Source organism: Meles meles, chromosome 11 (genome assembly GCF_922984935.1).
Source record: "Meles meles chromosome 11, mMelMel3.1 paternal haplotype, whole genome shotgun sequence".
Classification (NCBI taxonomy): Eukaryota; Metazoa; Chordata; class Mammalia; order Carnivora; family Mustelidae; genus Meles; species Meles meles.
This window is the reverse complement of record NC_060076.1, coordinates 69921941-69939644: the sequence shown is the minus strand read 5'-3', so window position 1 is coordinate 69939644 and position 17704 is coordinate 69921941. Positions and strand designations below refer to the sequence as shown.

Genomic DNA, 17704 nt, shown 5'->3' with positions numbered 1-17704 from the left:
GCAATAATAGAACCGACCTCATAGGGTTATTGGGAACTTAAGAGGGCTCGTTTGGACAAAGAGCATAGAAGAAAGCTTGGTACCAAGTGGATTAGCTGTTATTTATTGTGCAAGTAATGTATTCATCTTTCTACATCTGCGTGACAGTGAAGTCTTTGAGGTCCATTTTCTTTATTTTTGTATCCTCTACTGTAGTGTTTCCTATTTGGTCACTGCTCAATTAATGTCTTCAGGATTAATTAATATTATTATATATTACATATATAATATTTACATATGTCTTATACATGCAATATATATAAGACAATATACCACATATGTATGCTGCATATCATATGTTATATAATAGATGTTCCATCTATCTATGTGTGAATGTCATGTATATGGTACGATACTTCAGCGAGTTTAGGCAATTAATTATTTAATATTAGGATTCCTGGAAAAGAATCTAAATCTTTGTGTGGTCCAGTATTTCACAGCTGAAGCTAGCCAGTTCTCTGATCCGGTTGCTGAGTAATGAATCCATCATTTTAGAAATAATCTGATGAAATGAAGTGGGGAAAGAAAATCAGTATTTGGGTAGATATTTGTTGTTGAGTTTTATTTTTTTTCCTTTGCTATGCATAAAAATTCTCCAGGGCTCGTCTGTATTGTACATGCAATTCTCTTCCTTGAATTAGGATGTTAACATCCGAGACTGTTGTGCAGAGCTATGTGCAGAAATTCTTTGCATGTCTTTCCTGTGTTTCCTGGGCCACATAAAATCGGTTTGGAAGTTTAAAACCATGTGGCTTGACAATAAGATGCACGTTTTTCTCCCAATTTCTGTTCTGTGATTATCTATTCTTTTATGTTTTAAAGCATATTCCATGTTGTGTCTTGATTTTGATTATTTATTAAGTTCTTTTTAAAATTGATTATGCTTATATGTTAATTTCCATTGCTTTTTGTTTTGAGCATGACTTATGTTTTATTTTGTGTTTCTTTTAGGTTTTGTTTTGTTTCATAAGATCCCACTGGATGGGTAGCTGAAATAAAGGAAAAGACAGAGAAGGGGGCTGTGGTGCTTGTTGGTTGATGCTGCCTTGTAAGCTGGACTCTTGGGACGGGCATTGGCTTCTCCCGGGAGGTGCCGCATAGCTGGGGGTTTTCTGGTAGATGTGGGTGGTGTTTGCAGGAGGTCCCGTGTGAAGCCTGCGGCTGTCGTGAGCTATGTTTGGGGAGCACCTGCTGCAGAGGCAGCTCCCAGGCTGCTAAGCAAACACTCAAGAAAACATCTTAAATTAATGCTTCTCTTTTGTTCTTGCAATTGTTCAAATAAGAAAGTGACATGGAAGTCCATTGGATTATGCTTCTCTTCGGAAAGGAGTGCTCTTTGACCATACTGGAAATGTATTAATTCTTATGTTTCTGTTCATTAAAGGTGAACTGCAAAGTTTAAAAAAAAATCTAAATTTAGGGACAGGTATAAGAACACACTAAACAGCCTAATCTCCATATAACATGTAGCTTAGTATTGTTTTCTGTTGATCTGTAATGAAGACTGAATTCAGAAAGTCTCTCTTCTTCTACAATGAAGCGACTGAAAAAGTTAAGGGCATCGCTGTGGGGACATGGCAAGGCCACTGAGAGGTCCTCTCCTTCACTGGCAATAAAGGTCCAGAGTCACGCAATCAATGCTAATGATTTTTCTAAAGTTTGTTAGCAGGCGAAAAATAAAAGCAGTTTCGTGGTCGGGGGCTATAGATTTAGGTTAGGCGTAGTCAGTTTCAGAATAACTACAAGAGCGAAACAGACACATAGGGCGCGCTTGTCCTTTTATGTGCCCCCTGCGATCCTCCTGCTTTTTAGAAGTTTCCTAGTGAGAAGGCCGCAGTATCTCATGCTGTTCCCATGACAGAACTGTATCTTTTCTACTCTGAAAAGGTCTGCGGGCAGAATGGCTGGCCTGCTGGGAGCAGGAGACCATATTCTAAGAAGGATAGTCCCCTACTCCATACTACACTGCTGCTGGTTTCCATGGGCAGGAAGGCTCTTCCTGACCCCAGCAGCACAGAGGTAATGAGTCTGTGCTTTCTCAGATGCAGCCTCATTGCAAGAGGGTAGCCTGGGATCTACAGATCTGGCGTCCCAGCCTCCGTCCCATCACAGACCCCTGTTTCCCTCACTTGGCCACTGCAGCAACCTTGGTCGCTTCACTCGGCCTGTGCCAGGTAGGACCCCTGTCCCGCAGACAGGTTCGGCCGCCCTCGCCCCACCTCCCCTCAACTTTTCTCATGAGGTGGATGGCAGAGCCAGGCCCGGAACATTTCGCTTGAAAGCAGGATCAGCTCTGACCATGAAGGCATGCTCATCAACGCCATGGCTGGACTGGAATCTTACTGATATTTGAAAAAACTTCCTTTTTGGGAGGGGGGGTTGAAATAGGAAATAGTTACTCAAGTTTTGCAGTTCAGCTTTAAGGATATAGAGTTTTAACTAGTCCAGCGTGTTTGGAAACATTGTTTTGCATCCTGTGTAACCCAGGCATTAATCTTAATAAACCAGGATCCATTTAGGCACCACTTGATATAAAAGGATTATCCATGATGAATATTTTATACTGTATCTTTTACATTAGCCACTAAGTATGTTATTGCTTGATACAGACATTTCACAGGGTCCTATGGATTACAGCATTGAACTTGGCTACTCCATGCCCCTGCCTCTGACAGAGGGGCAGTTTCTCTGAAGCATACACGGGCTGCTTGTTCTCAAACCAGTGCTTTCCAAAGACACATTTGAGTGGGAGAGCAGCTGGCCCGTGGTGTTGGGGGGAATCTGAATATTCCCTGAATTCCCATTTTCTTGCTCTTTGCTAAATAACCCGTCCTGTCACCACTTAGATTTTGATCTCTCCCAAAGTTGTTGATTTACCAAAAGCCCAGCTAATTGCAGAAATCTTGAACCCTGGAAGGAAAAGGAAATTCACACTGAGAGCCGAGCAGAGGCTGTCAGTACCCCAAGCATTCTTAAATATCGGCCATTCGGTACAAGTTTTTTTTTTGTTTTTTTTTTTAACCTTTTGTATTTTATTCCATGGAACTAGAAAAAGACAATGAATTGTTTAAGAACTATTTTATACATCTCCCAGACCCAAAAGGAAAAACAAATATTCGTACTCAATAGCTAGAAGACTTGCGGGGTAGATTTTTGTTTTAAAATGAAGAGAAGTGGACAGATAAGGCAATTTAATATATCAAAGAGCAGTTGACATCTCCTCGGGAACGATGAAAACAGCAGGCTATTAGAAAATTGTTTCATATGGTTCTTGTGTTCCTTGCTTTTCATTTTTCTTTAATCCCTGAAGACCACAGTCAGTGACATATCTTCTCATTTCTATCCTCTCGACCACCCTCTTTCATCCTTTGCTTTTTTATGTCCCCTACAAGACATCTTTTTACAGTTTCCTAATGACACGTATTGTGCATTTTTCTTTTTTTTTTCAGCATTAGAAAAGGCCAGGCAGCATTTTTGCTGAAATCAAGTCCGTTGCCCCCTGACCAGGACCTGGCGTCTCAGTGCCAGGCAGGTGCCCTTCGTAAAGGGCGTGCGCTGGGCACGGGCACGCACAGCCCTGCGGAGCCAACTCCTGCCTCCCGGGAACGGGGCCCTGGATTCCCAAATCTGATTCTTTAAGAGAAACTTGAAACTTGGATTTTTTTTTTTTTTTAATGTGAAATGTCCCTATTTTTAAAGAGTTGGCTCAGTTATTTTTAAAACATTATGTAGGCCAACAAAACGTGTCTGCGGGCTGCTAGTTTGTTTTGTCTTAAAGCAACATCATTGTTCCTCTGTTTCCTACTATCTTTCTTTTGCAAACACACTTCCTTGTGTAGAAGTTGAGAGCTTTTTCGCCATGGAGTTTGGGGCCCCAGGGATCTGCAGCGTGCCCCTGACCTCTGGGGCTCTCCTGGGACTTCCGGTAGCTGAGGCCTTGGCTCTGTCACCCTGCCTGGGACTCTTGTGATACTGTTCCCAATTGGCCCCACTTCTGAGTGGCTGGAGACAACCTAGAAAGTCCTGCCTCCTGTTTTGTTGGACGTGGCCTTCTTTACACCAGCGTCCCTATTGCCAGGCCCCCTGGGATGGGACTTGATGGGAGAATACACAGGCCCCTTCATGGGTCCTTGATGCACTGGTGTGGCTGCTGGGAAACGGGAAACAGGCTTGCCACCTAAGGAGGTCTGGCTCAGGCCGTGTGTCTTGAGTGGGGTCCCCCTGAGATCCTTGGAGGCAGCTGAGACACACTAAGAGACAATGGCAACCCCACTGATGTCCCCAGAGACACCAGTTTGAGGCCAAAAGGGCCAAAGAAGCTTTCCCCATGGGAGAAATTCTTGGGTTTTCACTCCCTGTCTCTCAGCCCGGACCCATTTCATTTCTGATCAATCGAATGTTCTTTCCAAAAGTAGGGGGCACAGAGGAGAAGGAAATTGTCTCAGCCCCTGCCCGCCACACAGGGCGCAGAGAGGGTGGGCTGCTGCTTCCAGCTCTTCCGAGAGACACCCGGGTAGTTAGGGCTCGAGGCTCTCCCCAGACAGAGCCAAGGCCATGGTTGCGGAGCGGTACGAGGCACCACCAGCTCAAGGAGAGCAAGGCAGGAATTCAGCTCCGTGCCAGGTGCCAGAGCACGTGTGATGGAGGCGCTCCCCCTCTGTCTCTCTTCTTCTCTCGATCTGCGTAAAATTCCTGACTTTCCTCTCTTTCTCTCTAACGATCTAATCTGACTCCATGACACACAAGAAGGCTGGTTTCCCTTTGCTTTCTTGGTTGCTTTGCACATGCTTCTTCTCATTGTTGTTCGTTGCAACATGAGACCAAACGTGAACGGGGCCGCAGCTAACCTCACTCATGCCACCGCAGGCCACAAGATGCACTTTTCCACTGTTCTGGCGCTTTCTGTCTAGACTCCTCCCTGGTTTTCATCTCAACCCCTCACACAGCAGGAGAAGCTCACCTTGCCTTGTCCAGACCAGAGGCAGAGGGAGGGCTGCTGGAGGGATGGGACTCGTATCATCCGGGGACTTCAGTGGGTGCCCGTGGCCAGCTACGTGGGCTGTGCCCTTCCTGTCTAGCCAAGGTCAGGGGGCTCCCTGGGGTCCCGCAGACTGGACTCCAAGGAAACTGGGGCGGAGGCCTCCATTTCATTAAGTGTGTTCTGCTGTGTTCACACACCTGCAGTGCCCACGAGCCGTGCCGGGTTTAGTCCAGGGCAGCTGGAAGGTTAAGGACTCTCCCAGTCAGGGCAAGAATATAATTTTCTGTGGGGTGCTGCCAGATGGAATTAAGTGAACAGAACTCCCAACCCAGAGGATGATATGAAAACAGTTGTCACAGAAGGCGGCTTTCCACTCGGGTTAGTCTGTTTCCTTGTTTCGGTCATCAGGGACAAGGGAACCCCCTGGCCATTGGATTCTGATGGTGAGATCTCTCTGGGTTTCATTCAGGCAAATGCCACAGTGGAGTCTTGGGATGGTCATTAGCGAGCACCCCTGATAGGATGCTATTGGCCACATCTTAGTTTTCACGGGGAAAAAAAAAATGCATGAGAAGCGAAGGAAAGAATGGAGATTTTCACCCCCTTTATTTTTCCATTTATGAATGGAGCATAATCAAATATGAAAGAGCAAGAGATTCTGCTCACAATGTTTAGGTATATCAAATCGTCACATTGTACCTTTTAAGTCTCTTACAAATTTATTTGCTAATTACACTTCAATAAAGCTGAAAAGGAAAAAATGGAAGGAGGAAAAAAAATAGCAAGAGATTCCAGAGAAAGACAAATACTTGGGTTTCACTCACTTCCTGTTCAAAACCATTTGCTGTAATCCATAGGCAGTCTGTGAATCATAAGCATGTCCTGTTTTTCCCCATAATGTTCCAGGTTTTAAAGTCATTTTTTCATATTTCCTGTAAATAATGGATAATCATTTTTATTTTATTTTTAAGTGCTGTTTTAACAATGTGGATAGACCATAAATGTACTTGCTGAATTCATTCATTTTTTTTTAACAAGCCAATAAAGTTTTATAATTCATCTCCATGTGTCTTGCATTCTGTGTAGGGCCTTGTATACCTCCCCTCCCTTCCTCAGACACATACCATCACCCTGTGTGGCATTCACGGTGATCAAGACAAAAGGTGTCAGAAGGAAGAGTGTGAGAGATGTCACCAAGTGTTTTGGGGAGTCTCAAACCCACGATAGGTCTTGGAATATATCTTCTCTCCCTCAAAAGGGACTTTTAAAATTTCCATCATTGTGAATTATACATTTATTGTTAACTGATTCTTGCATTGGACATGTTTTCGTTGGCTAGAAAGCAGTCCTAGAAAACAAAAGTTGAAGGGAATTAAAAAAAAAAAAAAAAGCAAACAAATAACGAACAATCTGCTTTCTGTGGGAAAGTCCTTTGGTATTTTAAGAACTTGGAATGACCCAGGTCCTAGCAAGAGGATACACTCAGTGCTCTGTCCCTCCATTCTAAGTGACATGTAGCCAAATGAACATGATGACTTGTGCTTTCATGGAAGAGAGAGAGAGAAAGAGAGAAAGACAAGTGGACATAGAGATAGGATACAATTGAACCATAAGCATTAACTTGGTACCCACACTTCACAGTCCTCTTGTCTCCATCCCTTAGGTTTGTCCCTTTTTTGTGTTTTCCTTTTAGGATAGGACCTAAAAAGCAAGGTTCGTAGGGCTCCAGATTCATTTGAGCCTATTTTCACCTTCTGGGAAACTTGGAATGGTTTTGCATCAAGTTGAAGGCTAAGGACTGGAAAAAGCAATCCAGTGTGACCTGCTGTCTCATCAGCCCAAGTACACTGATCTCTTCTAAGAATCTGGCTGGTGCTGGTGACTTGTACTTTTTCTGAACACCCTTCTAAACAGGTTTCAATGGCCATTCAGAGGTTGCGTAATAATTTGAGGCAGTAGACACTGAACCCAGACTGTGCAGGTTGGAATCCCAGTTATACTCACAAGCTAAATAACCTTGGGAAGGACATTTCATGGCTCCATTCCTTATGAGATGACACTAATATTCATAATACCTACCTACCCCCTCCCGCCCCAGGCTCTTAAGAGAGTGTGCACGTGGGGGCAGTTGGTGTTGCTAATAAAATACTTTGAAGGACTTGGGTGTGCCCTCATGCTTGAGTATCCCTCAATAAGGGCCCTGGAATCACAGACTCATTTTTATGTATTGGCCATAAAGTGACTGTGTGGGTGCAAATGAAGGAGCCCAATGGAAGGGAACTTCACTCACTGGGTCATTCTGGGTGTGATCCAGGCTATGATGCCCTCTTGGGAGTTAGAGAGATCCCCCTCCTAGATCCTTCATTCTTCCCAAGCAGTTCTTACACATGGATTCTTTTCAGATTTGATTTTGATAAAATAAGAGCATACAATTTGTTTGGACCGATATTATGATAGCTCATTGAGTTCAAAAGATGCTCTAGAGTTTGAGGATTCTGGAGGAAAAAGCATTGAAGGTCATATCCCCAAAATGATCTGCCTTCTTTTCTTCTCAATGTTATTAATTCAGAATTTTTATCATTTGAAAGGGGTTTACATTATCTTTAACTGTTAAATCATCCATCTGAAAAACTTTGGCTACGAATAAAAATAAACGAATTGGCTGAGAGATTGTGTGAAAGAAAAGACTTGTTTCAAGTTCCCTCAAGCCTTAGAAACAAGTATTTGCAGGCAATGAGCTACAAATAACTAGATTATTCTTTTCTACTTCCTGAGGTAGTTTCTCGTAATAGCTGTAGTAGGCAACTCATGATGACTGGACTTGCTGAAGCTCCTTCATGTTGGAAGCAATGCAGTTTCATTTCTTTAAAAATATTTTATCATCTGGACTTTTTTCTTCTTAAATCATTTTAAACATGTGGTACTGAAGTCTTACCAGCACCTAATTTAAGGCACTTTTTCTGTTGTTACTGCCTTTTCTAATAAGTTTTTTTAAAAAAAGTTTTTATTTATTTATTTGCGAGAGAGAGAATGAGAGAGAGAGAGAGAGCATGAGAAGGGGGAGGGTCAGAGGGAGAAGCAGACTTCCCGCTGAGCAGAGAAACTGATGTGGGACTCGATCCCGGGACTCCAGGATCATGACCTAAGTCGAAAGCAGTCGCCTAACCAACGGAGCCACCCCTCTAATGCGTGCCCCTCTAATGCGTGTTAAAGGGAGATTGACTACAATAGCTAAATGGTAATACTAGTTAATAGTATTGGTGTCTCACTGTATGCCCAGCGCTGTTAAGTGCTTCCTGGATTAATTCTTGATTCTCCCAACACTAGCCAATGCTAATATTGCTCCCATTGTCAAGGTGAGGAAACTGAAGAACAGAGGGATTAAGGAACTTGGTCCAGGTTACATCAGGATTTGAACTCCAGCAGGCAGGCTAGATAGCTGGAGATTGAAATGGCTACCCCATATGGACTCTTGAGCAGGGCTGGGACTGGGGTGAGGCCAGTGAGGTGTCTGGGGCGTGGGGCCATGCAAATGCCCAGGGGTCGCTCCTACTGGCGCTAGAGGTTGAGCAGAGATGATTGTTTAGAAAAGCAAATGTCATCGGGGAGGCATCTGCTGCCCCAGTAAGCCCCCGGTTACTTAAACTGCCACTGACAAAGCCCTTGTTCATCTCAACTTACAAGTATGTGGCACAGTAGTGAATTGGCACGTGCTTTCTAAGTCTTACTTTATGGAACACAGAAGTTGCATGAAGTATGGGCTCCTGGCTGATTAACTCATGACAACCCAGCACATGTTTGCTTGTCCATTGGAACTGAAGACAGATTTGTTGGTTTTGATTGTTCTGAAATGAGTTTTCTCATGGCTCCTTAACAGGAGTCCTTCCAGCTTATCTGGAGAAGTCTTGGCTCTCTGGTGAGTGCCCATGAGGGAAACGGCCTCGGTGGGGATGGAGGTGGTGGGTGAGGCCGGAGGGTTTGTCTGAGGACCATCCAGATGCTGGAACAAGGCGGTGGAGGAGGCCGGAGCAGCGTCTTGCCTCTGAAACACAACGAGGCAGAACAGCATCTGAGTAACTCAGTCACGTTGACGCTCCTGTCCCCGAAGATCCCGTCTGGCAGCCAGGGGCTGAAAGAGACTGCCAAGGGCGTGCTCTGAGCTGCCAGTCATTTGGTCAAAGCCCGTGTCACACAGCACAAGACTCTGGGCACCGTTGTTTACCAAATTAAAATCTCTGCCCAACCATAAGCTAATGGACAGTAAATTCTCCTGTGTCCTTCTAAAATACTGTGTTTCCCAAGAGGAAAGGAAAAGCCTCTTCCATTTTTATTTGACACCTGTTCTTTTCTTATTAATAATTCTCATCATCCGGTGTTTAGTCTTGCTGAATTGCTAAACAAAACTGTAGGTCGTGGCTGCTTGCTCTAAGGATTAGGACCCAGCTTCAGGTAAGTCGTGCAAAGACGCTTGAGCTGGAGTGGGAAGTAGAGTCGTTGGCACTGTTTTACCTCCGGGGGAGGAATGTCCTCAGTGTTTATACCAACTAAGAGATAACACATGTAGGGTGCTTCAGACTTTGCAAAGATGATGCCCTTGACAGGTGTTCTCTTTGCATTTGGGGTCCTGGATTTGGGGGATGGCCAGCTACCTCTCCATCACCGTCCTTCACCAAACACGGCTGAATGCTTTAGTTCCGGGGTGCTGGTGTGTTGGCTCCCTGGTGTGTTGGACCAGCCGGGTGACGAGCAGGTGTCTGGGGGAGGACAGGGGTCGGCCTAAGCCTGCCCCCTTCCCACGCGTGGAGGTTCATCCCTAGCAGGGCTCATCCCTGCGCATGCGCGGTCCTGTGGCTAGACCACCTTTTCTCCTCTTCTCCTTCTGCTGCCCTCGATTCTAGTGGAGGGGAGAGGCTTCCTGCCGCAGTCTGTCTCCAGAGCCTCACGCCTTCTTGTTTGTCCCTTTAACCTGCCGGTTCCTCTCCACAGTGTGCCCACATCCCTCCTTCAAGCCATTTTTGGTGAGTTCCTTCTCCTTGACACGCCCCCCACTGAGACATATCCTAAATTCTTCGTTATCTTGTTTCATCTTACGTCAGGTCTATTCCAAACCCAGTAAATATTTATTGTGTCAGTTACAGGCCAGACGGTGAGCTGAGCACAGGGGGATACCACAGTCAGAGGAACAGATGCCATCTTTGGCCTCATGGGCTGGGGTCTGACGGCAATATCTCTAACACTGATGTCGCGATTGGCCGTACTTGACGCCTAAGAAAACAAAGACTTGGAAAGTTAAGTAGCTTGTCCGAAGTCACACAAATGAGATCCGTCTGCCTGTGAGATCCAGACTTTGGGCCCTGCTGCTCTGGGGCTGGTGCTTTCCCTTTCCCTCTCAGGGGATCCCATGGCTACAGCCTCCGAGACATCCATCAGGTCTCTCTGCCCTTCCTTTTGGTGGCTCTGATTCACCCAGTAAAAATTGGTGACCAGAATCTCCACTTTTGTCACCTATTTTCTCTTTTCCTTTTATCTTTTTTTTAAAAAAGGTTATTATTCCCTTCTTTTTCTCTAGTTCCCTTTCCCAAGCCAAACCACACACAGAAATATGCTTTGACCTCTCTTTAATTTACATTAAGCATTTAGAATGAGTTGGATGGAGTAATTGCGCAGGAGAGAGATGGGGTGTGTGTGTGTGTGTGTGTGTGTGTGTGTGTAGGAGAGAGAGAGAGAGAGGTACCAGCAAGGAAAGACATATTCCTCTCATTCTCTCTCTCTCTCTCTCACACACACACACATACACACACACACACACACACACACACACACTCATACACGGAATATTGCATACTTTAAGCCCTGTTTGATTAAATAGGAATTTAATCCCAGTACATACACCATCTGTACCTAAATTATTGGCTTCCCAAAGCACACCATGCTGTAATGTTCCCAACCAGCTCCTTTTAAAAAACTTTCCATATTGTATTTTTTGCTTTTTGTTTTTACTTTCTTATAAATAGCAAGAAGTTTCGCTGAGAAGAAATGATTACAAATCCCAAAAGGTTGGTGTTCCGTTCTGAGCTCCAAGATGTAAGGATTGAGTGGATTTCAAACTTGGCAAAATTTCTGACTTGGCAAAAGCTTCCATCCTTATTTATGACAGCTTGGAAACTTCCATTTTCCAGGGCTTATAAACGATGCTGCTGATTTTGTCTCTCTTTCCTGTTTTGCCGTGAATTATGAAATAGCCAGCCTGAAGGTTTCCTTTGAACATTACCTCTCATAGCAGAGTATGAGTGTGAGTGTGAGTGTGTGTGTGTGTGTAGGTGACTGTGTTCTTTCTTTTCTTCATTATGAGGCACATTTTACATATCTCATGTAGGCAGTGTTCTTCCCTTTTCCTGCCTTTCCCCAAAATGACAGTCGGAGATACTAAGGTCTGAGGTGTTGAGAATGAGCGCCTTGTGGTCTCCATCGTGGTCACAAAGGACTTCCCGGCCATCCGTCCTCCGAGGAATCACATGCCTCATGCACTTTGAGGCAATTGAACATGGCAATTGAACAGCTGGGATTCCAGAGAAAGACATAACCCAGACTGTCTCTGAGCGTCCTTCCTAGAGGTGTGAACAGGTTGTGTTTCAGGGGACCTCCATGCCCCCATTTTCTTAATGAAAAACTACCAAAATGGAAGAACAACTGAAAACTTGTTCACCTTCTTCAGCCTTCTGCTCCCTCCTCCTGATTTTTCTTTTTCTCCTTCTCTTAACTCCTTACCCGCTTCCCTAAAGCCTGCTCATTTTAAGTTCTCTTTTTAAGTACTTTCTTCTTCGGATTCATGCAACCACACAGAAGTTGAGAGCCTCGATCATTGGGTAGAGTCGACAGATTTTGCCGAATATAGGCAGTAGGAATTTTCAAATGCAGAACGTGTCCTCTGAGAAGCAGATGCCAAGATGGGACGGAAGCTGCCAGGATTCTAATCAGGAGAAACTCTTGTGTGAGAGAAAATGGGGAAAGAGCTAGGGAAGGCAGTGAGAGCATCAGGCCACAGTGCAAGTACATTTCCCATGAATGAGAGGGAGGGAGGTGAGGTCAAGGCCTCTGGACTCCATGCGCCCTTCCATAGGATGGGCAAGGCTGCAGGGGAGGCTTGGAGCCAAGATGGCCATCGGAAGAGCTCCTTGGCTCCCAGGACAGGTCTGCCTTGGTATTCTGTGCCATACCCAGTCCTCAGGGAGCATGGACCATGTGCAAGCGAGGGGATGGATTTCAGAGCACAGATGGGTTTCAGGATGCCGTGGAGCCCTTGGTCAGTTATACTCCCTGAAGCTGAAGGTCTGCAAAGCGCTCATGGACAACATGAACCACCTTGTCCGACCTCCACATAACCAACGTGCTTGATAATTGTTGCTCGCCATCTCCCTGCCAAGCACAGTGACCACATGTTAGTGACCAGACCCTCCACTGGATGGCTGAGGTCCAGGGCTCAAGGGAACCTCTGCTCCCCTAAATGACTTATAACCAGTTACATTGGTTTAAAGAGCTTCAACTATAACCATCCTGTAAAAAAAAAAAAGTAAGAAGTACAGAAACAAGGCAATCCACACTTTGAACTGTTTAAAATACGTTTTTGAGCTGTAGCCATCCTTTTATTTATGGCAACATGAAACAGCATCTGAAACAAAGACCTGTTTTTGTTTCTCTCCCCTGCATACCAAAACCACAAGTGATTTTATTTCATTTCCTTGTGTGCTCCCCATCAAATTTCCTGTCACGGCTGCTCTCCTCGCCAGTTCACCTTGCTTTCAGGAGAGCGCTCGTGGCGGCGTCCATCTATCCCTTGCCAGGTCAGAGAACCCAGCTTGCAGAGGAGAAGAGCTATGCATCTGCCAACACGGTTTTCACCCCTGCTCTCCCGTGGTTACATTGTTTTCAAGAAAAAACGATGCCTTGTTCAGATTCAACAGACTTCCCTGAGCACTTTCCATGGGCTCAACCCTAGGTTGGGAGCCCCAGTGACTGCAGAGACCAGTCAGGTCCCTTAGGAGGAGGTCGGTCAGTGGGCGGGTGGGCACGGGCTCACGTACTGGCACCGCTCGCTGCCCCCAGACTCCACCACTGCCTCTGTGTCAGAACATGGGCTTGGGGCAGCCAAGTCGGATTTTTCCAAGACAAGGGGAGATCTGGGTTTTATGGGACATGTCCCAGTTTTTCCATGTTGGCAAGATCCTTCACATTTTTTCAAGTCTCTGTGAGCCAAACTAAAATGTCTTTTGCCAGATTTTGCCTTTTGTTTTTTTTTTTTTTTTTAAAGATTTTATTTATTTATTTGACAGAGAGAGAGATCACAAGTAGGCAGAGAGGCAGGCAGAGAGAGAGAAGGAAGCAGGCTCGCTGCGGAGCAGAGAACCCGATGCGGGGCTCGATCCCAGGACCCTGAGATCATGACCTGAGCCGAAGGCAGCGGCTTAATCCACTGAGCCACCCAGGCGCCCCAGATTTTGCCTTTTGTGACCCTTCTGCTAGAGATGCTGCTCATCTCTTTTAAGATACAGGTTCCTCCACAGCAGCCTGGAACAGACACTGGGCTGCGGCCAGGCTTCCCAGAAGCAAAGGCGCTGAGGGTCACGGAACAGGGCTGATCAAGGGTGTGCTGCAGGGCACCCTGCGGAGGGAGCAGAAGATGCAGGACTGGCGAGGGGGCTCAGCTTACTCACATGCATCCCAGGTGCTGCTTGAAGAGATCCATGTGCAGAATTCAGATTATTTTAGATGTTGGCTACCTATGTATTGGCCCCAGACTCCTAGCTCATCTCTCTTCTGGGACCGCATGGCTCTCCAGAGAAGGTGGATAGGAGCTAGGAAGGAGCTCTGGAACCAGCAACATTCAAGACAGCCGTGCATGGGCTCCCGAAAGCTGTAGCAAGTCCCTGCTCTGAGTTCCTTCTCTTCGCTTAGTTTGCCTGTTGTTCATCTGAGATGCGGGTGGAGTTTGGGGTGCTCTGTCCTGTAATGCCGAGTTCTAGGCCTGCGACCCATGGCCACCCTGACCCTGGCCAGGGGAACTTCTCTGGGAAATAGGTTTGTACATCTTGCCTGATTCAAACCTAGAGTGCAGGATTTCCTTTGGAGAGTTTAAAGTATTCATGTTTCATTTAAATACCCTCTCGACTCCAACCAGATCCCCTTGAAGGAAAGCCATCAGGTAGGGAGAGAAGGCAGAAGCTACAGCAACACCTGCTAATGACCATCCCTGGAGTCTGAGGGTCCCAGAGACAAAAAAAAAAAAAAAAGTTTGTTTGTTTATTTAAACAGAATCCACCACGTGTGCCCACACAACCCTTGCCCTGTGTCCTGTGCTCTGGCCCATGCCTTGTCCATCCTTCCACACCTCTGCTCTAGCCAGGATGTCTTCCTTGTCTTTACCTCTTGAATGCTGTCCTGAAATCAAGCTACATCTTTCTCCCAGCTATCTTTTTTTTTGTTTGTTTGTTTTGTTTATTTGGGAGAGGGTGAGAGGGAGAGAGAGGGGGGAGAGAGAATCTGAAGCAGACTCTACACTGGGCACAGAGCCCCATCACGACTTGAGCTGAAACCAAGATTTGGACCCTTAACCAACTGAACCCCCCAGGTACCTCCTCCCTGTTGTCTTTCAAACCCACCTGGTGTTTTCCACTCCCACCCCCTCTGCCTTCCTTTAGGCTGTCTGTGTTTGTCTGGGGCAGACTGGTTTCACTCTTGTCACCATGCTCACCAACTTGGTGAGTCTAACATTTTCCTCCCAAATCACAGACTTGAGCTAGTTGGCCCTGGACTCACACTACTCTGACAACTGACACAGCTACGTAGATCAAGTCCACGCTCCTCAAAATGGGATTTCAAACTCCAGAACATTCTTCCTCCAGCCTGTCTTTTCTACCATGCCTTCCCATCCACCACCACCTCTGTGCTTCCCCAAACCTCTGGCTATACTGAGTTTGACCCTCTTCCTCCCACCACCTGGTATATTCGTGCGTCAGAGTCCTGTCACTTATTGATGGGGTGACCTTGGATTTGGCACTTTGCTCTCCAAGTCCCAGATCCTTTCTCAGAGAAATAAGGGTGGCAGCTATCTACCTCGTAGGGTGACTCAGAGCATTTAATGGGAAAAGTATGGTGGGTAGGCAGGACGGGATATGTTTAGGTGCTCAATAAATAATAACAGTATGAGGATGGTCATGACTACTGTCCCTTTCCAAAGCCCAACTTCACTCCTGCCTCCCTTCTAGAAGCTTCCCCGAGATGGCCCACATGGAAGTGACACCTTCCTTCCTATTCTCCCATAATAACGTTGTGCTGTCTTTGATTATCTAGTGGGTCCTCTATGGCTGCATTAAGGGTCACACACCATTCCTGTCTGAGGATGCCCATGTTTTTGAAGCAGGAAGTGAAATATATATAATTCTTAGTTGAGTTCACTTTGATTTTCTGAACAAAGCCCAGATCTCAGTCTTGTTTGGAAATGGGGAGTCTCCTATTAGGAGACTGCGTGTCATCCTGAGATGCATGTCACTGGATCCTGTTAGGGTCCTGAATGCAGCCCTATCGCCCTGATGAACAGGACAGGTTGTCTTCTGGGGGACTCAGTATGTCAGCCCAGGAGTATTGTGATGTATTAGTCTCCTAGGGCTGCGATAACAAAATGGCACACACTTGGTGGCTTACAGCAACAGAAATACATCCTTCCATAGGCCAGAAGTCAGAAAATGAAGTGTTGGCAGGATTGGTTCCTTCTGGAGGGTCTGAGGGCAAATTTGTTCTAGGCCTCTCCTAGCTTCTGGTGGCACCTGGCAATTCTTGGCATGGCTGGGCTTGTAGATGTGCTACCCCAGTCCCTGCCTGTCTTCACATAGACTTCTTTCTGTGCCTCCATGTTCTCACCTCCTCTTAGAAGAATAATTATCATTGGGTTTATGGCCCAACCGATGTCTGGGATGTTCTCACCTTGAGATCCTTACTTACTTCTGCCAAGACTCTTTTCTTCCAAATAAGACCCCCTTCACTGGTGTCAGGGGATATAATTGGAAATATCTTTTTTTTTTCTTTTTTGAGTCTACTACTGAACCTACTACACTTGAGAATAGGGATTATTTAAGAGCTGGGAGGCATAACCTCTCACACACATAGTATAGTTGACAAGTCCCTCCAGACCCTCTGGCCGGTGCTGTGGACCTGGTCATTAACCTCTCTAAGTCTCAGTTTCCCTTTCTATAAAATAGGGATAATAATTTCCAGCACACAGCTTGTGAGGATTCATTAAGAATGGATACATCAGCATACAGTAGATTTGTGATGTGGCTACTATCTATCATGATTCCCCCTGCTCATTCAGTCATTGAACAAAAATTTAAACCTCGGGCCATCAAGGTAAAAGAGATGTATCACATGGCCCTGCATCATACTAGTACTTAGAAAAGTTTCCCTGTTTGTTGAATGAATAAACAAGTGATTTGAAGCCTATCAGAAGTACTTGCTTTGGTCAAGCCTTTGGCATAGCTTTCTGCCTGCAGGATGAACAACAATGCCAGACCTTTAAAGGAAGACTTTTGGGGGGCTATTCTTTAAAATTCTTAATGAATATTACCACATTGTCATTTTGCTTCAGCAGCCTGCCTATGTGGCCACAGGGGCCACATGTGGGGGCGTTCACGTCAAAGGCAATAGGGTGTCTCAACTAAAGAAAAACTTACTGCACAGAGCGAAGTAGAAAATTGAAATGCCTTTAGGGTCCAGGCAGGCCAGGCAGTCTGGGTGGGGGAGCCCCTTGGAGACTGTGCCTTTATTTAAAGAGGGCAGCTTCTCCCTATTCATTAATTCAACCATAATTCAGTATTCATTTATTCAACTCAGAATGCCCTCCGCTGTCCTTGGTGCTGAGGACACTGGGTCGAACAAGGTGAACCCTTTGTCTTCAAGGAGCTTCTGTTCCATGAACCCAACCCCATTTGCCACACGGAATCCAGGCCTATCACTGGGTCAGCATTTGAAAGAGAAAATGCCAGAATTTTATATGGAATCTCCTGTTTCTTCAATGTTGGTCAGCTCTGTATGCTTTTAAAAGAATACCATGCAGGCCAGAGTGGAATGTGTCTCTTGACTCAATTGAGCCTGCAGGCGGCTCATTTGTGACCCTTGGAGTGGCCTATCATGACCTTTGTCTTAAGAAGCATTTTTCCAGAGTTGGATTTTAAGCTAATTCTCATTTTTCCTGACCTCTTTGGAAGTTGCTATGGTTACCACATGTTGTTTACCTCCTCCCAGATTGAATGATTCTTTGGTGCCTCATCCTTGTATTTTCAGGTGAGCTAACCTCCATCTCTCAGCCTTTCCTTTCTAATTCCACCTCCAAATCTTTGATTACTCTTTGTACTCTCTCGGGCTTCCGGAAAGGCTCTGAGCCTGTCGTCTGGCCCTCAACCCTTGCCCCGAGGGTCAGAATCTAGCCTGAACTCTTAACTGCTCCTGGCTTAGTCTGCTTTTAAGCCTCCCTTTCTGCTTGGCCATCCAATTTTCCTGGCCTCTGGGTTGCACTGACTCCCAACCTTAGGTGCGATATTAATTTCTCTCAGAGGGACATGGGTTTAATAGATTTTTTTTAATTAACATTTTGTAATATTGGAACCGTCGTGCTTTATGGCAGACTGATACAAA

The 17704-nt window shown here is 45.7% G+C and overlaps 1 protein-coding gene across 5 annotated transcripts in view; it reads left to right on the top strand.

The window, feature by feature from the left end:
* Positions 1–17704, top strand: part of NTRK2 (neurotrophic receptor tyrosine kinase 2) — a 324463-nt gene that overhangs the window by 127098 nt on the left and 179661 nt on the right. The window contains exon 12 of one of the 5 annotated variants that reach the window (XM_046023049.1): positions 991–6080. The exons of the other annotated variants lie outside the window; for them this stretch is intronic. Coding sequence (XP_045879005.1) covers positions 991–1028 — 38 coding nt within the window. The 3' untranslated portion in view covers positions 1029–6080. Of the gene's footprint in view, positions 1–990; positions 6081–17704 lie in introns of those variants that run through there. 5 annotated transcript variants of the gene reach the window in all.